Source organism: Rhincodon typus, chromosome 12, assembly GCF_021869965.1.
Source record: "Rhincodon typus isolate 14 chromosome 12, sRhiTyp1.1, whole genome shotgun sequence".
In the NCBI taxonomy this organism is placed as follows: Eukaryota; Metazoa; Chordata; class Chondrichthyes; order Orectolobiformes; family Rhincodontidae; genus Rhincodon; species Rhincodon typus.
This window is the reverse complement of record NC_063343.1, coordinates 34,735,793-34,763,406: the sequence shown is the minus strand read 5'-3', so window position 1 is coordinate 34,763,406 and position 27,614 is coordinate 34,735,793. Positions and strand designations below refer to the sequence as shown.

Sequence of the window (27,614 nt, the reverse complement as noted above, 5' to 3'; positions counted from 1 at the left end):
CTTCCTGCCCTAACCCAATTAAGTCCTGCGTGGGAGTTCTTGAGGGCAGCCTTCCCAACCAGTGCCAATTCAGGCTATTAAGAGGGCAATATATGTCCACTTAATGGCTTCATCCTCCCTGTATTTGCTTGCAACTTGTTCCCAAGAGTAAGGTTGTCTCTCATTGATTAGCATTCAGTGTGTTATCAAGAGACCCAGCATCGGGTAGGAGGCAGCCCACTGAGAACCATTCCCTGCTTTTTTGTTCTGAACCCCCTGCAACACTTAGCCAGTGACCACCTCCCACCCTGCTAACTGCTTTAGGTTCTAACCAAAGTGAGTGAATGAGAAGGCATGGGTTTTCATGTTTAAAAAATCATTTGCATTGCAGGTGATGAAATACTCAGAGACCCAACAGGTATTTTTCACATATCTTTGTCCTGTGTTTATTAGAGTGATACAACACAACTGATGTATTGCAAGATTTCTCATTCTAATATTTTTCCAAATCTCCTAATAACATAAATATTGATAAACATATTAAGCACTGGTAACAATATTAGACTGCTATGCGATCTATAAATGACATATATATATTTCAATAAAACTATTTGTTTGCAGTGAAATCTACAGTAATTTAATGACCACAAGTTATTAGCTAGTCTTTATTATTCCAAAATAATGTAACAGTCAATATACTTGCTACACCATCATGAAAATGCATATAATAAACTCATTTGGCCCTTGTGTGTCTGCTACATATTTAAAGTACTCATTAGAAGGGTACGAAAGATTCCATTGGGGATTGCCTTAGAATAACCAGCCCATGGGGCAATTTCCAATGACAGGCCACCTGTTTAAGGGATTTCTGACAGTTGGGAATAGCAACTGTTCTGTGATGCTCAAAACTCAAATAATGCACTTTTAATACAGGTATAAACACCTGCCACTAACATCTAAAACAAGAAATATATGTTAGTACTGAAAAATTGGAAGCAGTTGTAAGACCTTCTTTAGAATGTGAAATGAGAAATGGGCAGTAAGAGGCCTGGGTGTGTTCCAATCACTTATACAAGGCAGTGAGCAATATGATCAGCAGCTTTTAAAGCATTGCTATGGGCTACCTGGGTCATTTTTGGGAGATTTTTTTGTGTAATTAGAGGGACAGGAGTGCTCACTCTGTAGTAAGGCTCAGAATCATTCCCACCTCACTGAAGATTCTCAGTGTTAATTTATGGCCAAACAGTTTTGAATTTCTTTACTCTTTTAGCTTCTACTGTACTTTCTAATTTTATTTTACAGTGGAAATATATAAATTATCTTAAAAAACAAATCTTTAAATAGTCTAAAGGTTAATGTAAGCTTGATAGGTCATGGTTTAGTGAACAAAAGTACCTTCACTGTTGGATATGTTTTCTTGTTCTTTTCACTTGCGACTCCTGGCAAGCCACCATGAGATGGTCCTTCACATCCATAACGAAAGCGGAAACCTCGCTTAAAAGCAGAAGTAATATGAACTGATTATTTTGTTTGACAATTATTGCAAATTATTACAATTTTGTTCAAGATTTTTGTTTTGCACTCTTCAGGACAGTTTGCAATAAATATCAAAGTAAAGTGGAAAAAACATTATACTACAGGAGAGAAGAATGTTGATTGGTTGGCAGGTGGACTCTGTTTTGCAGAGGTGACACCGTGGAGAATGAACCAGATAGTCGTGACTGATCGTTAACTTCTAGGATTTGATTAAATTTTAAACAGCGCAGGTTGATTCAGACAGGTCAAAGAATTATCCTGAGGAATGAATCAGAGAAAATAACCAGCTATTTTATTGAAATGAAACGGGCACAAAGTGTGTACATGCTCTCTCTGCTTGCAAAGAATATGGCCCTGCATATTAATAGTTGTAGCTTCTGTTACATGCAAGTGCACTAAACTCAGAAACTAACTGATAAATCTAAAATAGTTGGCCAGAATAATTCTTTGCACATTTGGATTATTTGGCAAATGTAATTCAATCACCGAAACAAGTTGAACGTTGAATATCATGCTCAGAGTTTTCCAAGTGCTGATTGGGCATAGTCAGTACCTAGCTTATTGAGAATAGCCAAGGGCAATGCTGATCTATTAATCTTTGTCACATATGGTCTACATATCTAGCATCACACCACGATTGAAATTCACATTCCACACTATCCAACCGGCTGATAGCCTACTGCCTTATTAGCCTGACAGCAGCATCCAGCCTAGGTGGCAAACTCCATTCATGTTGTTGCTGCAAATCGGCAGCCTGAAACAGCTAGCTTCAGCAATTGCTCAAACTTTTGAGATACCTTACTCTTCAACGGTAATCTGAGGGAGACTGGTCATTTTCCAAGGCCAAAAATGATGGCCTTGAGTCTGTTCATGGATCTGCTTAATATATAGTCACCATTTGCCAGGGAAGCGAATGTTCTATGAGTGAATGTACGTATACACACACACACACACACAACTAATAACACTTATTTACAGGGTACGTTACATATCCCTACATACCTGGATCCCCAATTCAACTGCTGTGCAAGTCCCCATAAGCCTCATGAGGATTCCCCATTCTGTCCCTGATTGGACTAGCAACTCTCATGACCTGTCTCTTAGATCTCAATCTTAAAAGGGCCGACTATTATTTCCTTCCCCTTTAGAGTCCCTTTTCATGCATCAGAATAATAAAATTACAAAGTTACCAAAGCAGTAATGGTAACATTAGTCCATTAATAAGTTTGTTAGGTGACTTCTTTCTTGCTTAACTGACCGAGGTTCTTCCAATGAAATAGTCACTGTTGGACTTACTTCACAAGGACTTATGCCTTGGGTCATTGTCTCACCGCCCTCTGTTTCCTGTGAGACAGCAGTCTGGACTGTTACTGGTCGATCTAACAATTCATTCCCCAGTCAACCCACAACGCTTCCTGCTAGTACCATGGGATCAAGCCATTACACTGGTTCTTGGGATGGCTCTTGCCCATGCAAGTGGTCCAAATGTTTTTTTTAAATTTTGTCTTGTACATACTTTCGAAGGACACCGGCCATGTTCTGGCCATAATGACTGTTGGAACTCAATTTGGTCCATTAACTGAAATTTTTCATGAACACTGCATCATTTATCTTAAATGCTCTTGTGCTTCTAAGTAAATCATTGTTCCTCACTTGGTTCCTCTGGCTTGTTTCTGTCCTTCCCAGTAAATTTGGGAAAACCTGGCTTAACCTGGTCCTTAACCGACAACCTGTTATCAACTAAGCTGGACAGATACCAGTATTTGTTTGTGGGGTGACCGTAGATGATAGCAGGAACCTAGTTAACTTGGTGTTTAAAGAAGTGGGTAGTTCTTCTTCAAGCAAGCCTTGAAAGTTTGCACTGCTCCTTCAGCCAGTCCACTGGACAAAGGATGATAAGATGCCATTCTGGTATGTTTTATTCCATTGTAAGTCATAAATGTCTGAAACTTAGCACTGGTAAAACCTGCTCCATTATCCAAAATGAGGACCCTGGTACCCTGTGTAAAACACTGGGCACAACTGTGTTGTATGCGGTTGTGGATCTCACCTTGAGCCCTCCATTCACTTTGAACTGACGTATGTGAATGACAAAAACATCGTCCCCAAAAACAGCCCCACATAGTCAACCTGGACACTAACCCATGTTTGACCTGAACACTCCATGAATGTAACTGAGCTGCAGCAGGCAATCTCTGCTGATATTGGCAACAATCACTGTGCTGTTCCACTTCTTTGATTTTTCCCAGATCTTCCTAGAAAATATCTTGGTGCTTACTGATGATCTTCTGTGAACCCTCCATCTTTGATGCTGAAAATCTCCAGCCAATTTAATTTGATATCTTGGAGCCAGTCACACCCCATTAAACTCCATCCCTGACCAGCCACAATGATTGAAGGCAGCTGAGCAGACTGCTGTTGGCAGCTCACTGGAGCCACTGTGGTACCTACTATCTTAATGGCCTCCCCCATGTCGGTTGTCAGCCTGGTCCCAATGCTGTCTAACCACATGGGATGGACACCTTCTTGAAGATAGCAGTAGGTTTGCTCCCCCTCAGTGGTATGGAGGCCCCAGTGTCCACATCCATCTATTGCACCTTTTCATTTGCCAATAACCCCACTGTGATGGGGATCACGTTGACTGCTTTTACATTATTGACAGATGTAACTGTCTACTCCACCTCAGGACCATCTTTTATCAGGTACACTGGTGCTGTACTGTTAGATTTACATGTGCTAGGCAGACTCAGCTTATCCTTGCACTTAAGCATCAAATGTCCTTTTTGTTTGACATCTGAAGCATTTAGTTTCCCCTACATCTGAAACACTTTGCGCACTCAGGGTCTATCCAAGGTTGTTGGCTTAATCTTCTGTACATTCTGGCTCTTCCAGTTCCCATATTTATATGGGGATGTGTTGGTCCAGTGGTATTAGGAAGCTAGAGAATGTTCCAGGGACTGGGTTTGAATCCCATTTCAGCAGATGGTGAAGTTAGAATTCTACAACAAAAATCTAGAATTAAGAGTCGAATGATGGTCGCAAGACCAATATTGGAAAAACCCATCCGGTTCACTAGTGCCCTTTAAGGAAGGAAACTGGTCTGACCTACATGTGACTCCAGATACACAGCAATGTGGTCGACTTTTAACAGCCCAATGGGAAATTAGGGGTGGGCAATAAAAGCTGGTCTAGCCAAGCTGTAAATGAATAAAAAACATTCACTTCCCTGCTTTGACGCCAGATGCCACTCTTTCTTGTGGTTTCCTGTCCTAACTGGCAACTGCGCTGCTCAGAGCACTTTATAATTCCTGGGCATCCTTCTCTGTGCTCTTCATAGCTGAAACAATCTCCATCAACCTTTTTAAATCTAATTCCAAATTTGCCAAAAGCTCAGTTGGCTGGATGGCAAGCTTACAATGAGAGTAATGCTAACAGTGTGGAATCAATTCCCGCTCTGGCTGAGGTTACCATGAAGGACTTCCCTCTCAACCTCTTCTTCCTGCCTGACCTGTGGTGACCCTCAGGTTAAAACACCACCAGTCATCTCTCTCTCTCATGAGAGAGTAGCGCTAAGGTCCAACAGGTCTATGGTGACTCTGCCTTTTACCAAATCTTCTGTAGCCAGTTAGAACGGCTATAATTTTCTGAAAAAAGGATATGACTGTTATCTTCTTTGCAGGCTGCACTTGTCTGGCATTTTTTTTGACATTTGAATTGCTGGCCTTTATCTTGTCACCAATGTAATAACTTTAAAGCTTGACTGTACCAGTTAACTTACAAAACACAGCGATTTAATACAACTTATTTACAATAACGCTTATTTACAGCATACATTACAGGTCCTTACATAACTTGCTCCCTGATCTAACAATTGGGCAAGTCCCAACATGCCTCATTCAGATTCTTTAGTCTGTCCCTGATTGGACTAGCAGGTTACATGGATCCTCCCTCAGGGCTTATCCTTAAAGGGCCAACTACTGCAACTTGTGACAATGTCAAATGTTTTCTTGCCTCCTTAAGGGAACAGCAAGAAGCTGGTGGAACGGTCAAAGCCATTGGTACAGCCAGTCCACAAACCAAAGTTGGAAACAAACTGTGTGATCTCAGGCAGCCAAAGTACCTTAGTCGTTCCAATTAAAGTTCAGTTGAGTACCAAACAACTTGAAATTTGTGGAGACGAAATATCATAGGCTGCTGAGAACCTTTCAATTTACAAGACTCTCACTCTGGCTTTAAAGCATCAACTCAATTCAAGTGACCAGGTCTGCTACATGGACACTAGGGATCATAAACTCAGCAATTAGTTACAAGTGAACTTGTGATCCTTACGTGAGTGTGTGAGGGAGAACAAGCATGTTGAGAAATCCTGTTTTAAATTCAGGGAAATTGTTTGAGAAGAAATAACTTTCTGTATTTTAAAATCTCAGACACTTTTTCTAATTATTTAATTGGAATGCACACTCTGAAGGCAAGATAAAGCTTGCTTCTTGCTTGTAAAACACGCTCATCATGGACGGTATAGGGAACATGCATATTCTGTCTACGAAAATGTTTGTTATGTCCCACCTCTTAATTAGTTGGTGACTGCACTGCACCTTAACCTGCCTTTGTTTCATACCTTCTAACACTTCTGTCAAACAAAAACACATCAACCTCAGTTTCAAAATGACCCCCAAGAAGAGCTCTAAATTTCCACAAACTAAACAATGTTTCTGGATATCATCCCTGAATGGTGGATCCTGCAAACCTGAAATCAAAACAGAAATTGCTGGAGAAAGGCAGCAGATCTGGCTGTACCTGTGGAGAAAGAAACAGAATTAACGTTTTGAGTCCAATATGAACCTTCTTCAGAGCCCCTGACATTAACCACCCCAAGCAGTCTATTGAACATATCCAAATCTCTGCACTGATAGCAGGTGATGTCTTTGTCTTATTGTGCCAGCAACCCAGACTGAAGGTTGTCTTCCATGGTGACTGAAAAGTACTCCCTTTAAACTGTGAGTTTTGGCCATTTGGTTGAAGAACATTCAGTGTGCTTACCACACATACTACTGGCATTTAGTAAAGTGTGATATATATAGCATGATGCTATCCAGCAACATATCCACTCTTTTGACTGATTACCACTGATTACCATGACAAGCTGGCTAGCTTTATATATGCGCTAAAAGACAAGTCAAGACAGAAATAATGAGGGCTTATAAACTCTCGCTGAGGGGACAAAGTGCCAAAATGCAAGGTATGACAAGGTTTATGTTATTTTGTTTGTATTTCTTTTGTGGCATACACTTGTTTTATGATTAAATCTGAACCTGTAGCTTAGTGTTGTTATGGTTTAGTACAAGACCACCACATCAAATTTTTAATAAAATGATCTATCAAGCAAGATTTCATTCTAGAATCTAAGCTGGAATGCCCATACAACAAAATGGAGTCAAGATGGCAAGTCCAAATGATCTTGTAGTTTTCAGAAATTAAACAGAAATTTCTGAAGGAACTCAGCAAGTCTGGCAGTATCTTTGGACAGAAAGCAGAGTTAATGTCTAGTGACTTTTCTAAAGTCACTATAGTTTTATTTGTAGGTTGTAGGTATATTGTGGTTTTCAGAGTTGAGGGTACATCAATGGTTAATATGGTTAGTTATTTTGACATGCCTATCAAAAGCAGTGCTCACTTAATTTGAAAAGATGAACGGTTGTGAAAAGCGGGCTCATTACTTAAATCAAGAACAAAAACAGAAGTTGCTGGAAGACTCAGCAGATCTGGAAGCATCTGTGAAGAAAAAGTCAGAGTTAATGTTTCGGGTCCAGTGACCATTCCTCAGAACAAGTTAACATTCCACCCAAGATGGGCCTTAAAGTTTGATGGCTGTTGGTGCCAAAATTACAGATTATTATCCTTTCAAAGTAAAAGGGATCGAGAGATAGTGATAGAGGGTTGTAGGAAGAATAAACATATTGGATGGAGTTGGTTTAGTGATCCAAGTGGTTTACTTTCCATTTGATTTTCTTATGCTTTTGTTAAAAAATTACAATGCATTAAGATGAAGTTTTTATTTAATGGCTTTAGTAGTTCCCTGTCTATTTCCATACATTTTTATGGAATGCTGTTGACCCTAGTAGTGTGTGATAATATTGCTTGTGCAGTCCTAATAACCAGTATTCATGTTTATTAAAGCATAAATATTTACAGTTTAAGCAAAAATGAATAATTGTTCACATGATTTGTTGTAGCTCACCTGTTTTGGCTGTTCAATTATTTCAATATAGGGATCACATCCTAAATGAGACAAAAGTATTAGCCATCAGTAAACAACTAATGAAAAGAATAGGATGATGGTTATCCAACTGCCTCCTTCATTCACACTGAAAAATGGGCAACGGTAGACAAAAATTAAAGGAAGCAAAATAATTTACTGAAAAAAGATGACTAGCCTCATAAAATATTAAAATTGGTATTTTACACCCTTAATAAGAACCTGACATTATTTCCAACTGCCAAGAGTTAGAACATGTGCATGATCCACTCACCTTTCCAGGATCTAGATCAGCTTAAAGCAGTAGTTATTAAAGACTGAATGCTCTTCCTAGCTCCACAAAATCTTGCCACTGGATGATAGATGCTCAGCTCTCTTTGTCACTAGGATTTCCTCAGCTCTTTTAAAACAGAAGCCTGCCTGTGCTAGCAATTCACCAAACCCATTCTGATGAAAATGAAATGATAATGAAAACCCATTCACCATGCAAATGGTTCCCACATCACATTATGGCCTTCAAGTCAGAGGTGTGATCACTTCACCCACTGCTTGCTTGATGTAGGATATTTATGCATAATCAGTTTTAATGTTCTTGTAATAGATTTAACATTAATTGCTGCACAATTTGTTTTTATCAAACTATACAGACTGCTACAAATTAATTTCAACAATCAATTTTCAAAAGAAGCCATTCTATTATTATCATATTAGTAAGCTGAGTTTATAGAGGTGGTAGTGGTGTAGTGACAATGTCATTGGACTAATAGTCTGGAGTTCAAGAATAATACTTTGGAGACATGGCTTTGAAATGTACCATGGCAGATACTGAAATTTGAATCAATGAAAATCTGGAACAAAGAGCTGGCCTAATAGCGATCGTGTAACTCCTGCTGATTGTTGCAAAAACGCGTTTGGTTCACTAATGTCCTTTAGGAAAGGAAATCTGTCATCCTTATCTGGTTTACATGTGACTCCAGACCCACAACAAAGTGGTTGACTCTTAGTTGCCCTCTGAAATTGCCTAGAAACTACATAATTCAAGCAGCAATTAATGTTGGCCCAAACAGCAACACCCACATTCGATGAATGAATAACAAAGAATAGTAACGATTGAGAATTGTCATAAGAAACCCATCTGGTTCACAACCACACTGTGTAGAAGCAGTTTACAGCTCTTACTTGATCTGGCATACATGTAACTCTAGACCCACAGAATGTGCTTGACTCTTAACTGCCCTCTGATAGAGCCTAACAAGCAACTCAGTTGTACCAAACTATTACAAAGTCTAAAGCAAGGAACAAAACCAGACTGTTAACCCAGCATGGATTTTAGCACAGGGAACAACAATGGCCAGTTCAGCTTGTCAATCCGGCAAAGTCCTCCATACTAATATGCCAATATTTGGAAAGCCTTCCCACAGACCATTTAAACAATAAACAACAGATATGCATAATCATACTCACATGATCACCTTACTGACCATTCCCAGACACCAACAAGAAACTCTGCAGCATGTTGTGTGGGGGTACCACTTGTTCTTAATTGGGCATACCTTCTAGAGATCTAGAAATTTAAAACTGGACAGAGTACATTTTGTATCCTTACCATCCGAAGTGCTTCCTCCAAGTTGTGCTAAACATGGAAGAGTACTGATACATCAGCCAAGGAGGGGTAATAATCAGCATGAGGTTTCCTTGTCCATGCTTGACTTGGTGCCATAAGCCATTACGGGGTTTGATGGGACAGGAAAAGTCCAGGGATGGTGATCCAATTGGCTGGGACATTGTCTGTAAGTTATAACTTTGTTAATATTACTGTATTAGGATGTTGCTTGACTAGTCTGTGAGGCAGCTGCCCAGTTTTGGCCCTAGCACCCAGATCTTGCTAAGGAGAACCTTACAGGTTTGACAGAGCTAACTTTGCCATTATAGTTTCCAATGCCTAGATCAATGCCAGGTGGTGTGTCCAGTTTCATTCCTTTTCTGAAACATTCTGGTGGTTTGATACAACCAAATGAATTCTTTGACTCTGTGACTGCAGAGTCACATGTAGTTCAAAGCGAATAAAGACCTAAAAAACGTTAGTGAATCAGATAGTTTTTTGCAACAATCGACAATGGTTTTATGGTTATCATGAGACTTTAATTATATATATTTTCAAATTCCAATTCTACTATTGGCCATGGTGGGAGTCAAACTTGTGTCTCTGAATTACTACTTCAGTGTCAATACCACAATGGCACTAAGTCTTCTCTTCCCAGTGCCCGAACCCTATCAAGGCACAAGGCACAAGTCAGGATTGTGATTGAATTCTCTCCATTTGCCTGCATAAGTGCAGCTCCAACAATACTCAAGAAGCCGGGCATCATTCAGGACAAAATGGCCTAGCTGGTTGGTACCCTATCTACCATCTATTACATTCATTTCATTCACTACTAACACACAGTGGCAGGAATGTATATCATCAGCAAACTACACTGCAATAACTCACCAATGCTTCTTCCACAGTATCTTTGAGACCAGCAATCTTTACCATCTGGAAGTCCAAGGGAAGCTGATGCATGAGAACACCTGGAAATTTCCCTCCAAGCCACTTACCATTCTTGGTTTTGATTGTATTACTGTTCTTTCATTGTTGCTCGATCAAAATCCTAGAGCTATCTCCCAGGAGCACAGTAGGTATGCCTAAAATCCAAGGACTGTAGCAGTTCAAAAAATCATCCCGCCACTACCTTCTCAAAGGCAATTAGGAAGGGGAAAAATGCTTGGCCTAGCAATAATGCCCAAATCCCGTGACCACATGAAGAAAACAGCAATACCAGGCAACTCATTTACTGCAGGGAGATACGATGTGAAACCCATCATCTCCTCCACAGAGCCATTGTGAGCATTTCAAGGAAAGAGATAATCTGTAATGTACATAGAGGATGTGCACAACGGCTAGGTGGATTTTTGTGAGGCTGAAGTAGCATTCAGATAGAATGAAACACAGTCTGGGCAGAGAGCTTGTAACAGTTGTTCAAAATATATTGATTGCATATGTTGTGCATAACATGCTGCCAACGTAATCTGTTGGTCAAATTAATTTGATTGAGTGGTGCAAGCACCTTTGGGCATTAAATGGAAATTTTCTATAGGTCTACACTAATTAAAACCCATACTGTGGGCTGAGGGGAGATATGTGAAAAAAATAGAGTCTTTGCATCAAAATTGGGAGCTCATTCCACACTGTTTTGGCCCAGGCATAGTCAACTTGATAATGGCTGAGGCTCCTGGTGAGAAGACAGCACAGAGGAACAGGAGGAGGTCATTCAGCTGTGGAGCCTATTCCACCATTCAATGAGATCATAGCTGAACTGTGGCCTAACTCCATACACCTGCCTTTGGCCCATATCCCTTAACATCTTGCTTAAGAAAAATTTATTTATCTCAGATTTAAAACTAGCAATTGACCTAGCATCAACTGCTATTGTGGAAGAGAGTTCCAAACATCTACCATTCTTTGTGTGGAGAAGTGCTTCCTAACATCTCCTATGAATAGTCTGGCCCTAATTCTCAGACTATGCCCCTCAGTTCTAGAATCTTCAACCAGTGGAAATAACCTTTGTTTTGATCTACGCTGTCTTTTCCTGCTAATACCTTGAAGACCTCGATCAGATCACTCCTTAATCTGCTAAATTCTAGAGAAAAAAGTAATCCCTCCTCATAACTTAACCCCTGAAGTCCAAATATCATTCTTGTAAACCTACGTTGTACTCCTTTGAAGGTTAATATATCCTGCAGCATAACCTCTGTGTCCTTACAGATATAAAGGCCAGTATTAACCTTCTTCATTATTTTCTGTGCCTGTTTGTGGCATTTTAAAGATCTATGCACCTGAATCCCCAAATCTCTTTGGACATCCATTGTATTTAACTTCATGCCATCTAGAAATTATCCTGCTTTTTGTTTTGGTCAAAAATTAATAACCTCACACTTGATTACGTTGAATTCCATCTGCCACAGTTTGGTCTATTCACCTACTCTATCAATGTCTTTTTGCAATAAAATGTGGAACTTATGTATAATTAAAAAGACAGCAAGACATCCTTCCTCTGCACATTTTATGGTTATTCTAAAAATGTAACAATATAGCTGGGAATCAGTGTAAAACAAGTTCAATATCATATTCACTTCACAGCCTTTTGCATGATTTTCAAACTACAAAGAGTTCCTGTGACAACATGTGATACAATAATCTTTAGCTTTTCATGAATTACATTTCGTTTACCAAACTGTCACAATTTTGCTTTTACCTTCACTTTGTGTTTACTCTATCTACTGAATTGGCCTCTGCACATTGCATTAGAATTCTGTTGGCAATTGTTTTTGGATCCAGTGAGCTATAGGGATAAAGAAAAATAAGTCTGATGGATTTAATACAGAGTGCAGGTTTATCCAAATATGAGTCCATATAAAAGTAGTCTTGAGATCTTGTAACTTGAGGGGACACTCTTATATCAATAGGCAAACTGGAGGTCAATTGGCAAGTCAACCTACATGTTAATAAGTCATTATATATTATCAAACTTAGGTCAGTATGCAATTATGCCTTGAATATCAGTTCTAAAAGAAATGACTTTGTAAATCTTCAACTATACATTGCATCTTGAAGTTCAGTTGACATGAGAAACACATTTAAAAAATATCCTTTAGGTTGTTTAAGGACTTTGTATGGTTGAAGAATAAATGTGCAACAGGTTGTCAGGTAACATTTGTAGCATACAAACTTGGACACAATACATTTTACTTTTGGATAGTCTTGTCTTAACTGTGCTTCCTTTCTCTGAATTTATTTTATGGTCCTGTTGGCAGCAATTGGCCTAACCCCTAACCACTGACAGAAATCCTGTCTCAAGGAAAATTGTTCTTAAGTTTCAAACAGGACAACCTTATTCCCACTCATCCTGAGCAAGACACATCCATTTTTCCATCCATAGTTGCTTCAACGCAAGTACTTGCACAAATAATCTATTTCATACCTTTACAGTGAGTTTCATTTTACTTAATTTTTAAATGTCACTTTTCCCTCCTCACACCCTTCCCCTAGCCTTGGCAAAGGCTGACAAAATATTTTAAATTAATTCTAAATCTCTACAAAGAATGAGGTAATTACCTATTTATCTTTAAATCTGTACTTTCCTTTAAATTTCCACTATTCATTTTTGTGGAGGCAGCGATGAACAATCATTCAAACATCAGAAATTGCTGGTGAAATTCAGCAGGTTTGACAGCATCTGAGGAGAAAAAGGAGAGTGATTGCTTTGGGTCCAGTGATCTCACTTCAGAACTCACCGGACCTGAAACGTTAACTCTGCTTTCTCTCCACAGATGCTGCCAGACTTGAATTTCTTCAGCAATTTCTTTTTGTATTTATTTTAGAATTTCAGCATCTACAGTCCTTGTTTTGTTTTATATTAATCATTCATGTATGCTTTCCATAAAAGTTCGGAGACAGCTGTCTGATTTCATTATTGGCAAGACTTGTGCCGGTAGGTAGGCAAGAAAGTCAGAATCAAAGCTAGTGAAGGAAATTGCCCTTATCTTTGCGATGATGCTGTCTTTCTCCATATGCTATAAACAGCAACCATTTCCTGTCATCCAGTAATAACAATAGGAGTCACTTACTGAAATGTGGAGAAGGATCTGAATAGTTCAAATCTTGACAGCTGAGAACAAAGTCAATGTCTGCGTTATTGTAATGATTCATACTCTCCATCTATAAAAAAGTCAAAATAGAATTATACAGATTCTACAACTTTAAGTGTTTTGCATGAAGAATCCTTTTAAATATTACAACATAATTTTTTATTAATGTTGAATTAAAAATGCTAGCCAAACAATAAACTAATGAATGAACATGACAGGGCATTTTATGCAAACTATTTGACATTCGTATGATGGATTCTGTCAGTCCAGTCAAGCAAATTCACAAGGAATCTAATCAGATTGAACACTTGCTTTTCGATCCATGGCTCTGCATTGTTATCAGAGATATGCAGATCCTACAGTTCCACCTACCTGTTCACCGGCAGTAGTTGGACAATAACAGTGACAGAAGTCAAAGCTGTGGAAAGGGATCCAAAATCAGAGCAATTAACAGCATTTGCAGAAGCCTTTGAAAGGATGTGTCATTTTATGGGGGCATTTGAGATAGGGTCAATTGTTGGAAAATCAGAGAAAACTATACATAAAAGTTATTGAACAATAGTTTGATCAGAAGCTGATATTATATTGGTTATACTTTGTGCTTTGTCAGCTGTTTATTCACAAAATAAATTACCTTTTATAATTTCCTAACTAGGGTGGTGCTACAGTGACATTGTGTATTGATGTGTAATGCCATATGCTCAAATAGAATTGGTTGTGTAATTTTTTGATGCAAGTCATCATAGCATCAACTATCGATTAACTTGGTTGGCTATTTGGTTGACGGTCAGAACAATACCAACAGTGTGGATTCAGTTTTCATTGTGGTGGAGAAATTGTTTCTCTCATAGAAATGCCTTTGATACTTTGTGTCAAAGAATCAGCGAAAGGACTGGACAAAACAAAATTCCAAAATAAAGCTGCACTGTCTTGACTTAACAAGTTTCATTGTCATTTCATTGGTAATTCAACGCTAAGCAAGATCTCTACCTCAAGAAGGCAATCATGTAAACCACTGAGCAGCATTCCAGCATGTAGTAATTTTTTTCTTGCCATTGTTAAAGTTTTAAAAAGTTTACATGTTAGCAAAACTATAACAGCTTAACTGAAACAAAAACTACTACATGTGACAAATAGGATATACATACCATATCATGAAAATAACTCAGTGCCAAAGATTTTCTTAGAACTGCTCTTTAATCACAGAATTGTTAAGTGCAGAAGGGTATCATTTGGTCCATTGTGTCTGCACCAGAAATATCAAGAATTATAGTTTTTTTTTCATAAACTTTTCACAATCAACCAAATGCAAACAACATGTAGTGCATCAAAGTTTTCTTTAGAAACATTGTGACCAATTTGTGCTATTATTTTTATCTAGGATTTTTAATGATTTGGTGTAAGTGTAAACCAATACTTTGGGTATTATTCATGCTACATGATACAAAATAAGTCACCCAGATTTCTCAAGTTGTATGCAGAAGAACATGAGTCTTTTCTAACTCTTCTCCTCTGTTGACTGAAATATACTTTCAACAGGTTCTTTACATTTGCTATGGAAAGTATACATTTCTGATTGACAAGACTTTTAAAGCTATCTTCTTCAGTCATGTCCTCCATAACAGATTTTGTTTCAGATGAATAAAACCAATGGAGTTTTGAACCAAGTCATTTTCCAATTTCTTGAAGAGGTGTGTCACAGCTCTCTGCACACAGTAACTTTTTTTCTCACTGACATTTCAAAAGTGGAGACCTCATTTCCATTTCTTTCATAAATTCTTCAAATATTTGTTTGCAGTCTTATTTTCCAATTCCTTTTCAAGTTTGTTAATAAATTCATTCATATTAGCAACTGCTCCAAGCAGTTCGGTTGCCTTTATTACAGATTTATGCATAAAACCCTTACAAAAGTTTGACAACTACATGTAGGTGTTCTCTTCATTTTGGAATATTGTTCTCAGGATTACTGACTGTTCCTTAGTCTCTTTCAATTTACTCATCAACAATTAATTCCATCCCTTAAGATTTTCTGTAGCTTCTTTTAAAGACAGTATCTGCATCCCCGTAACACACATTCTCATCATTCCCGTGCTCCAGATTGGAGTTCAAAGCTTTCAATGTTCCTTTTATTATTAAGTTTGACACCAACTGTTCAGATTTATCAGCAATTTCATATGTTAAGTGTCCCGACTCGAAAAGTCAACTTTCCTGCTCCTCTGATGCTGCCTGGCCTGCTGTGTTCCTTCAGCTCTATTCTGTGTTATCTCATATGTTCAAAGTGTTTTTTCATGATACTTCATGGAACCTTCTGTTATTTGAAGGTCATCAAGTTTTAATTGAAGATTTATCTTAATTGAATTTGCTTCCAAAGAAAGAAACAATCATTTAGATATTTCAACTCCTCAATCAAATGTTTTACTTCCTGTCATCAATCCTGAAGAGTCTTCACTGGTTCTCATTTTCCATTTGCAAACTGAATTTCTGTGCATGAAAGATGGTTCTTTACACTGACCAATTTTCCTTTAATAGAGCCTTGTTTCTTTCTTTCTTCATTCTTGGCTGTGTCTTCTTTTTCCTCATTTCATTCCTTCTTTCATTGCCAAACTCTCTCTCCCTGGAGTTCAAGTTGAAATTTTCTCATTTCTTTGTCAAGTTCACAATTTCTCATTGCTTATCCCTTTTTATTTCATGCTGAATTATACTGGGCATTGATGTCTGGAGATGAATTCTAGTCAATGTAAGCTGTGTTCTGGCTTGTTTAGACTCTTCTTCTTACAATCCAATTTTCTGTGCTATTACCTTGACTATCTCTGTCTTAGCACTTTGTTTAATATCTATCCTGAACCTTTCTGCTAATGCTATTAACCCAGCCTTGGTAGTTCTTGCAAAGTAAGGACTAAGACTTGCCTTTCCAGAAATGCCATAGCAATAGACAAAGGCATTTTTGTTTACAATATTTGCGGTAAAGTTCATTAGAACATCTTAAACAACTTTACTCTCAGCAAATCCCAACACTCGTAGTTGTATGCAGATTACAAAATCTTGCAAGAAATTCTAAATTAAGTTTGCATCCCAGACTAGACCACTAAATTTATCTTATGACCTGGCTTAGGACAATTAACAATTTTTTTAAAGTTGAGAAATGTGCTTAATAAGAGAGTAAAGAACCACGATTCTTTGTTTGTAAATGTTCCTACACCATACAGCCATCACCTGAGGTCCCTACCAATTTGATTCAGACCATCTAACATCAAGAAATGGCTGGAGGCACTGCAGGGGCTGTTGGCCCTGACAACATTCTGGCAATAGTGTTGAACACTTGTGGTCCAGAAAAGACTGTGCCCCTTACCAAGCTGTTCCAGTACAACTACAACATTGGCATCTTTCAACAATGTTGCTAATTGCTCAGGAAAGCACTGTGCACAAAAGCAAGACAAATCCAACCTGGACAAGTACCACCCCGTAAGTCTATGCTCAAATATTTGCAAAGTGATGGAATGGATAACAACTGCAGGATGTTGATAGTGGAGAATTTAAAAATGGCAATGCCATTCAATATCAAGGGGCAATTGTTAGATTTTCTCTTATTGGAAATGGTCATTGCTGGGCACTTTGTAGCACAAATGTTGCTTGTTGCTTTTCATTCCAAGCCCCAATGTTGTCAAGGTCTTGCTGTGTATGGACATGAACTGCTTCAGTATTTGAGGAGTCACAAGTGATGCTGAACATTGTCCTGAGGGAGTTCCAGAATGCGACCATATTAAAATAGTGTTCTGATCAGGAAGTGAAGACTTCCTTCTAGATCTGTGGATAAAAAGTGGTTCAGCAGATAGTGGTGTCACACAAGTACAATCTGGAGATGTTGAGGATAGCCCATGGCTGGAATTCACATGGCTGGATATGTTGGGATCTGAAAGACCCAATATTTTAACTGGCCAAGCCTCCACAAGGACATGGTGCAATTTAGTAAAACATACCTAAAATGCCAGATTGTGGGAAAGCTCCAAACTGCAATAAAACAGGCACCCTACATTCCATTCAGATTTTGGGGAACCATTTAACAGTTGACAGACTGGGTAGGACCCCGGTCAAAAACATAAAAGGGGCCAGCTGTACATTCTCACTATTCTGGATGTAGCTGCCTAATTTCCCAAGGTTGTTCTCCTGAGAAACATTTCTGCCAAGGCACTGTTGTGGAATTTAAGCCTGTTCTTCATCTAATGTGGACTACCAGCTGAGATCCAGTCGAATGAGGATGTCAACTTTATACCTAAAATTTTTCAGAAAGATATGAATAGTCTGGATATATAACACAGTTAAAGGCCTCGACCTGCTAATTATAGTCACAAGGTGCTTCAGAACCATACCATCAAAGCCTCAGGACAATGATCAGGGCATGCAGCCATGAATACACCAGCGCCTAGGATAAAGGATTGGGCTTTCTCTTGTTTGCCATCTGGGATTCATGAAATAAATCACAAATTTTTGAAAGGTTCAGAAGGACGCCATTCAGCCTGTCATATTTGCACTGTGTGCACGAGTTTTATTCCCTTTGGGAATCAGTTTACGGACATGAGGTAAGAGGTCCTCTAAAACTAATCTTTAAAGCATTATTGGAGTAAAGGTTTGAATTTTTTTTATTCATTCATGGGATGAGGGTATTGCTGACCAGGCAGCATTTATTGCCCAGAGGGTAGTTAAGGGTCAGTCACATATCGACCAGACCAGACAAGGATGGCAGTTTCCTTCCCTAAAGGGCATTAGTGAACCCAGATGGGTTTTTCCTGATGATTGACAATGGATTCATGGTTATCATTAGATTTTCAATTCCAGCTATTTTATTGAATTCAATTCTACCATCTGCCCTAGTGGGATTTGAACTTGTGTCCCCAGAACATTATCTGGGTCTCTGGGTTAACAGTCCAGCGATAATACCACTAAGCCATTGCCTTCCCTGATCTTCAATGTTAGATTACAAATCAATGTTCTGAGAGCAGATCATAAGAGTTTGTACTGTGGCTTAGCAGCAGCTTAAAACTTATAAATAACCATGAATAAATGGGCAGATGAACAGACAAGATTTTAACATTTTAGCCAGGGGACTATATAATAATGTTACTTCTCCAGTTCATTTTTAGATGCAGAACAGGAAGGAGACCTAACAGGGCTGCTCACTTCATTTATAGGAGTCTGTACAAACAAAACACAGTGCACAATCTAACCCATACAAGATGTGGATGTGGAAGAGTTCCTCCTACAAAGCAGCATCCACATCATCGAGGTCCTGAGGAACAGGCCTGGTTGAAAGCAGAGATCTAATGCATGTTGGAAAATCACCTGATTGAACCCAGCCAAAGTACCTGGCGATCCTCAGTCATGCCAGTGCTCAGGCCTGATGGCTCAACAGATTTTGGATTGACTACAGAAAAGTTAATGCACTAACCAGCGTAGGCTCCTGTCCAATTCCTCGCCTGGAGGACTGCATTGACAGGGTTGGAACTGTCATGTTGTACCGAAACATTACTGCTGAAGGATATAGAGATAGTAGGAACTGCCGATGCTGGAGAATCTGAGATAACACGGTGTAGAGCTGGATGAACACAGCAGGCCAAGCAGCATCAGAGGAGCAGGAAAGCTGACGTTTTGGGTCGAGACCCTTCTTCAGAAATGGGGGAGGGGAAGGGGATTCTGAAATAAATAGAGACAGAGGGGGAGATGGATAGAAGATGGATAAAGGAGAAGATAGGTGGAGAGGAGACAGACAGGTCAAAGAGGCGGGGATGGAGCCAGTAAAGGTGAATGTAGGTGGGGAGTTAGGGAGGGGATAGGTCAGTCCAGGGAGGATGGACACGTCAAGGAGGCTGGATGAGGTTAGTGGGTAGAAGATGGGTTTGGGGCTTGAGGTGGGAGGAGTAGATAGGTGGGAGGAAGGACAGGTTAGGGAGGCGGGGACGTGCTGGGCTGGTTTTGGGATGCGGTCGGGGGAGGGGAGATTTTGAAGCTTGTGAAGTCCACGTTGATACCCTTGGGCTGCAGGCTTCCCAAGCAAAATATGAGATGCTGTTCCTGCAGCTTTCGGCTGGCATCATTGTGGCAATGCAGGAGGCCTGGGATGGACATGTCGTCCAAGGAGTGGGAGGGGGAGTTGAAATGTTTTGTGACTGGGAGGTGCAGTTGTTTGTTGTGAACTGAGCGCAGGTGTTCCACAAAGTGGTCCCCAAGCCTCCACTTGGTTTCCCCGATGTAGAGGAGGCCACAACGGGAACAGCGGATACAGTATACCACATTAGCAAATATGCAGGTGAACATCTGTTTGATGTGGAAGGTCTTCTTAGGGCCTGGGATGGGGGTGAGGGGGGAGGTGTAGGGGCAGGTGTAGTACTTGCTCCGGTTGCAGGGAAAAGTGCTGGGGGTGGTGGGGCTGGAGGGGAGTGTGGAGCGGACAAGGGAGTCACGGAGAGAGTGGTCCCTCTGGAAAGCAGATAAGGGTGGGGAGGGAAAAATGTCTTTGGTAGTGGCGTCAAATTGCAGATGGCGGAAACGTCGGAGGATGATGCGTTGGATTCGGAGGTTGGTGGGGTGGTACGTGAAGACGAGGGGAATTCTGTTTTGGTTGTTATTGTGGGTAGGGAGTGTGAGGAATGAGTTGCGGGAAATGCGAAAGACACGGTCGAGGGCATTTCGACCAGTGTGGAGGGGAAGTTGCGGTCCTTGAAAAACGAAGACATCTGGGATGTCCCGGAGTGGAATGCCTCATCTCGGGAGCCAATGCGGCGGAGGCGAAGGAATTGGGAATAGGGGATGGCCTTTTTGCAGGAAGGTGGGTGAGAGGAGGTGTATTCTATGGTAGCTGTGGGAGTTGGTAGGCTTGAAATGGATATCGGTTTCCAGGTGGATGCTAGAGATGGAGACAGAGAGGTCCAGGAAGGAGAGAGAGGTATCAGAGATGGTCCAGGTGAACTTAAGGTTGGGGTGGAAGGTGTTGGTGAAGTGGATGAACTGTTCGAGCTCCTCGTGGGAGCACGAGGCGGTGCTGATACAGTCATCAATGTAACGGAGGAAGCAGTGGGGTTTAGGGCCAGTGTAGGTATGGAAGAGGGATTGTTCCACGTAAACTACAAAGAGGCAGGCATAGCTTGGGCCCATGCGGGTACCCATGGCCACCCCCTTTGTCTGTAGGAAGTGGGAGGAATTGAAAGAGAAGTTGTTGAGGGTGAGGACGAGTTCGGCTAAGCGGATAAGGGTGTCAGTGGAGGGGGACTGGTCGGGCCTGCGGGACAGGAAGAAGCGGAGGGCCTTTAGGCCATCTGTATGGGGAATGCAGGTGTATAGGGACTGGACGTCCATGGTAAAGATGAGGTGTTGGGGACTGGGGAATTGGAAGTTCTGGAGGAGGTGGAGGGCGTGGGTGGTGTCACGGATGTAGGTAGGGAGTTCCTGGACCAAGGGGGGAGAAAATGGAGTCGAGATAGGTGGAGATAAGTTCGGTGGGGCATGAGCAGGCGGAGACAATGGGTCGACCAGGGCAGTCAGGTTTGTGGATTTTGGGAAGATAGAAACGGGCGGTGCGGGGTTGGGGAATGATGAGGTTAGAGACTGTGGGTGGGAGGTCACCTGAAGTGATGAGGTTGTGGATGATTTGGGAGATGATGGTTTGGTGGTTGGGGGTGGGATCATGATCAAGGGGGCGGTAGGAGGAGGTGTCGGAGAGCTGGCATCTGGCCTCGGCGATGTAGATGCTGAAGGATACAGGCAGGTTCCCTTAATGCTCAAAGCAAAAGAAATATCAGCCTTTCTCACACCAAATAATCTTTTCCAATGCCATGTTTTGCCATTTGGACTAAAAGGATATGGTCCAGCCACTTTCCAGAAGTTAATGAATCAAGTAATGGTTGGCATTTCTAATTGTGTTATACAACTTGATGACAGACTCGTATACAGCGAGTATAGAAAGATGACTTGGAAAGTTATCAGAAAGTTTACTTGGAACAGCTTGAAACCCTTTTGAAAGATTACAATCATCTAATTTCATGGTAAACCTTGTCAAAAAAGCAAGTTTGAAAAAATTATAGGTAACCTACTTAGGGCAGAGGCAGGGGCAGGTGCTGCAAAGATCCACAAAAGTATAGGCATTGAAGGATTTTTCTAGCCCCTAAGACCAAACAGAAAATCATGTGGTCTTTGAGGACATGTGGTTTCTACTGCAAGTTTGTACCAAATGTCAGCAATATTGCTGCTCCATTGACAGATTTGTTACAGAAAAAAACAAAGGTTTTATGATCAAGAGAGTGCCAAGCATCATATTGAGAGACTGAAAGTCATTTTAATCAATGAACTGATGCTAGCTGTTGTAAGTTTCACTAAGCCCTTCGAGGTAGTGGTTGATATTAGTGAACTGCGGGTGGGTGATGTCCTTCTCCAAGAAGATGGGTCAGGCATAGAAAGGTCAATGGGATACTTCCTCAAAAAAGTTAAATCAACACCAAAAGGGATGCACATCTGTGGAGAAGGAGATTATCGGACTGCTACTTGTGCTTAAACACTTTTAAGTATGTGTTCACCATGAATACAGGGAGACGCTGTTATGTACAAATTATAACCCCTTAACTTTGAAAAATTCAAAAACCAGAATGCCAAACTATTTTGATGAAGTCTGCTGTTGCAGCTTTATCACTTAAAGATTATCCACATTGCAGGGGAAAATAATGTAATTTCTAAAGCATTGTCCAAAACTTAACATTGTTCCAAATTACCTGAGTTCCAAAATGGAGAAAAAAGCATAATAACATTATTTTGACTTGAATGAAAAAGTGAATGGGTGCAATTGTGTTTCTTGCTTTTTTAAGGTTCCTTATGTTGTGATGCTTTGTAATGAAACTAAGCTATGTTTCATTTCTCCCAAGGGTGGAGATGTAATGAAGAGATGTGATCCAAATAAAAGCTTTTAAAAGTTTGTCTGGTCCATATAAATAAATTTTGAAGTTTTAAATCAAGGACAATTAACTAAGGAAAGGGCATTGGGCACAACCACTACAATGTTTACTATCGAAGGAGCAGGAAGCTTTGACGAACTCATTCAGTCTGCAGGACTTTCAGTGAGAGGTGACATGGCCCAGTTAGTGCAATAAGACAATTTTTTTTTAATACAGAAAGAATTTGACTTGCTGAGAAAGCAACAACCCATGGTTTCCCCTCGTTTTCTTTGCAACTTCTCTCAGCAAAGTGTGAAAGCTAAAAAAAACCCAGCAAAAATCATCTTTACTGGTCATAGAGCGTTTCTGGGAAGGCTTTTTGGAATCTATCCCACCATCTCCAGATGCCAGAAGCTTGTGAGCAGAATAACTTTGGACACAAGACACCATCTGGGATAATCTGTGATTTCTGTTTTTTTTTCACAAGTTTATCACTTACTTGGCCAAAGTATTTTAAAACTAACATGCTGCAGAATCTTTGTCTTCAGACTTCTGAGTGTGTTTGTGTGCATACTCACTTTTAGAAGGGGAGATATGGATATTTACATAGTCCAACAAGTTTGTCAATAATCTTTGTACAAGTTTATTTTAATTATTTGGTCTTCATTAAAGGACAATAATTGATTTGTTATTTATACTGAACTTGATAGAGTCTGAGACCTTTATAATTGGCCACATCATCAACTTGGTTAAGGCTAACATCTGTTGTGACCTCTGGAAGAGTGGGACTAGAAAGGGAAACAGTTCTTCTCTCCAACATCAGTCGTAATATCATTGCATGCCTCTTCTTTCTCTGGACTTGCTGACCAATTTGTACATTAACAACAGCGTGTCATGAATTTACCATTCGTTTTCAAGGAAGACTTAATCCAATTACTTTAATTATGAGAAAAATCATTCAACACATCAAATATGGGAATATTTAAAGTTATTTTTCATGATATTGGATTGTATGTGCTGTAAAAGGATCTCAAAGAATTATCCTATCTATAAATGCAGAGCTAAATGAATAATAATGATAAACAGATATGCCTGGAGCTCTACACATGGATTACTGCCAATGAGGAGGGCAGGATTTCCAGCAGGCTCAGTGCCTAATTCAGGGGAGGAGCCATCACTTCCACTGAAATGACATGGATTTGTCATGGCATTAACAAGGGTTTTTATATGACGCAATAAGGTCCTTTTGGACACAACAAGGTCTTTATGGAGATCTTGATTCCCTTCACTGGGGCTGAAGTAGGACTTTAGGATGTGTAAGCTGAGACAGATTTTATCAACAGAACAACAGGCTTGGAAGGAGTTCATGGAACATGTCAATTTTCCCATTCATCGCCTCCAGGACATGGATGCAAGCAAGAAAAAGTTTAACAGATGGGATGCTGATTTTGGCAGTTAATGTATAATTGGCTCTTGCCCCCACAACCTCATATGTCCTTTCAAATCAATAGAATTGTTTAACAGCTGGCTCAGCTGATATGCATGTTTAACACCAAAATCAAAATTACCCCGAATGACCTCACTGATTGCCAAAGATTCACCTCATACTGTGTCCTTTGTTTGCTTTTGGTGTTATTGTGCAACTTTCTTCTCCTATCCACAGATCACCCATCCATTCAACCTACTACCTGCTGCATCACCAACATTATCAATGCTGTACTTGTTAGAAATCCTTAACATTCTTTACTTGATTGATTAACTGCCAACCAGTTTCTGCACTTTATCACCTTCCCATAATATATAATACTTGCTGCACCTAATTGTCAGTATTTAGAGTACATCATAGTGTCACTAAAATTTGCACAATCCTTTTCTGCACTAAACATCAACTTAGCTTAGTTGAATTCATAGGGAGAGATGCTACATAACTCAAAAGGAGGGTCCTAAATTGATGGTGAATCACATTTCCTCCAGCCAGAATATTCCTGGAATAGGAGGCACTGGAGATCCTGAGGGCAAAATTGGTAGGATAAAGCATTTGGAAATTTTGTAAGAGTACCTAGAGTTTGCCAACTATAAGCACACAATTCCCTCATGTGAGGAACAATAGCCTTCCACTCGTCATGTTGAAGACAGTGTGAAATAAACCATGTAGGAGCAGCAGTAAAATGACTCTGAAAAGACACTAATGGTTAATACTTGGGTGAATACGTTATTTTCAGACTGCTGTTGCAACCTTTAAAGAAACAGATCTTTTACAACTGTGAACATGGCCTGCATTGTCACATGAGTGATTATCAATATTCTTCATTCATCTTGAACGGTTTAAGAAATAGACAAAGCATTGGGGAAGACTAGGCACAAATGCAGTGGGACAAATCAAGAGAATTGCATGTCGAAGTGATGGTCTGTCACATCAAAAGTTTCTTCATCACCTTCCAGCTCCTCTCCTTCAGAGTTATGTAAAGCTTCCAGCTGGTTGTACTCTAGGATGTGTCTGTGCTGCATGACAATACTGCAGAGAATGCAGCATGCCACCATCATGTGCAGCATTCTCTAAGACTTTACGGCAAGCTTCTCCTTGGTCATCTAGATTCTTTAACTAGTGTTCAAGAATTCTAATGGCAGGCTAGCCGATAGCACAGTTAGTTCAATGGTTGTGGTTGTAGTAATTGCCAGCAGGAGAGTGAGGACAGAATAGCAGTGTCAATGGACTGGATATTACAAGATATCCCTTATCACTTAGCAGCCATCCATGTACTGCTTACCCTGCTGGAGGAGTAGGGTAGTATAGATACATTATGACACCTCTTTGGAAAGTGTGCACACATCCACTTTTTTTTACCATCATCACTGACAACCTGATGCTGATGTCCTAAAAAATATCCTTCCCTGCATCACAAAAAAAATCAAAAAATCTATATGTCCTACAATCACTGCAAGTATTTATATTTAGTGACATGATCTGAATACAATAGCGTTCCAGAATAGTCTGCAATACTTTCAGGACAATCTTAGTCTCTATGATAAAGGAATTGATAACTGAACAGCAAAATGTACAAATGAATGTATTTTTCTGAATAATATAATTTTCTGATATTATTGAATAAAAATGGTACAATAATAATGGTATAAGTGCCACAGCTTTTGAATAAACTACAAATCAAAAATTATCTTGCAATTCTGCACTTTTGTTCAGTCTTAAAAACATTTCATGAAATTTATGCTTTTTTGCTAGAGATTGCAGACATATCTTGAATTACTTAAAAACGCAGTGCACAAATTACTTAATTTAAAGAAACAACAAAAAGCCTTATGTTATTAGTAGGCTGCAACTCTGCTCACTCGTTCAGTCACTTCCTTGAGTAATGTTTACCATTTGCAAGGCAGTTATAAAGCAGAAGTGAAACTTCAACATAAAACTGTGGTAACAAACTAAAGATTGCCACCTGGCATAAAGGATTAAATGAACTTTTAAAATTTACTGTTCATGGATTTTTATGACAAAAGGGCATGGATGGAAGTTGGTACTGAACACCTTTCATCTATAAGTATACAAAGGGGTTGATTATAGATCACTGGTCCAGATAACAAAGAGGTCCTTGCAATTTTGAGGTTATGACTGCATTTGTATCAGAATGGTGAGCTGTAAGAAGACAAACAGACGTCTCAGTGGAGCTCATCAGACTAAGGCTGAATAATGTTGGGCCCTCTAGCCAGCAGCAAGATTAGTCTGGTGTGGGCAGTTGCAAGGGAACTGGTCTGGGCAGTAATGTTTCAAAATGTGTTTTGTGGCTGAGAGGGGTACATTTGCTCTTTCTGATTCCACATAAACAATTCAAACCTGCCTTAGCTGGGCTTCTGTTTGACTATAATCTGTGAAACTTATCAGAAAGTGCTACTGACCTTATTCTTACCCTCCCTTCTCTTTGTTAACATCAATTTTCCCCTTTGGAAATTTTTCCCAAATGTGTGCTTATGTTTATCAAACCATGAATCTGCAGTGACAAATGAAAAAATAATATTGCTCTCTTTAAGCAGATATTCTTTCAAAATCACAGAGAAACCAAAATGCTAAAAGATTCTCATACAGTTTCCAAGTTTAAAATTCACAACCATACAAAAGCTGACACCAATATTGGACTTTAAAATGTTCTCATAGCCTGTAAAATGTCCCATAAAATACACAAATACTAATGAATTAAAAGAGTGGCCAACTATTTATTATGACTCAATACTTTTCTGTTATGCAACTATTTTTGTTTGTAACTAAAAGCAAAAAATTTACACAATACCTTTAACAAGTGCCGTTGTAAAATTCAAGAATGCGCAGACGTTTAAGTTGTGTAGAATTCATCGGTTGTGCAAAGTCTTGAATCACTATCCATCCTAACCACCTAAGCCAAATGGCAGTTATGTTTTCTGTTAAGCAAATTATTTTGCCGTTTCAAAATATAATTGGCTGAAAGATGTATAGGCTGACATGCTTCAATAGCAACAGGATATTTCTGTCAATGATGTTATCTGACAAAGAATTCAATGGGCTTTCAGGTTCTTATAGAAATGTGTCTGTTTATAAATATATGTTAGTATTATTATCAGAAAGAAAACAAGTAAACTTGTTTAATTTTTCTTTGTAATTACTCAGTGGCAAAACTGATCCTTATTTCAAATCTGTTTTATTTATTTCTGTATCATCAATAGTGCTTTATTACAGTAAACACATTTTTCTCTTAGCTATCCAATTATGAAATTTTCTTATTGCAGATTTTCCTATCCTAGCATATTATTCTTCACAATAGTATATGATTATATTACTTTACAGATATCTTTTATGGAAGACTCTTTTATACATATTATAGTTTTCCTTTTACTTTCCACTCTGTTACAAGGTTTTTGACTTCAGCCAGCTGTCAACCTATAGCTGGCCTTTTCTTTGTCTTCCTTCCAACTTCTCTTTTAACTAAAAAATTGACCCTACAGGCCCAATCTGCCTCTGATTCTCTGCCTAATATATTTTTGAAATCAAACCCAATTTACCGAAACCAGAAATTGCTGGAAAAGCTCAGCGGGTCTGGCAGCATCTTTGAAGAAAAGTTAGAGTTAACATTTCAAGTCCAGTGACTTTTCCTCCTGTTCTGAGGAAGGGTCACCAGATCTGAAATGTTAACTCTGATTTTTCTTCACAGATGATGCCAGACCCGCTGAGATTTTCTGGCAACTTCTGTTTTTGTCCCTGATTT

General features: G+C 39.5%; 1 protein-coding gene across 1 annotated transcript in view; it reads right to left on the bottom strand.

The window, feature by feature from the left end:
* LOC109912380 (nuclear factor NF-kappa-B p105 subunit-like) overlaps positions 1-27,614 on the bottom strand; it is a 117,056-nt gene that overhangs the window by 43,473 nt on the left and 45,969 nt on the right. Inside the window, exons 2-4 of the mRNA XM_048603969.1 lie at positions 13,439-13,529; positions 7,754-7,794; positions 1,375-1,473 (exon numbers count right to left, since the gene is read on the bottom strand). Coding sequence (XP_048459926.1) covers positions 1,375-1,473; positions 7,754-7,794; positions 13,439-13,529 — 231 coding nt within the window. The remainder of the gene's footprint in view (positions 1-1,374; positions 1,474-7,753; positions 7,795-13,438; positions 13,530-27,614) is intronic.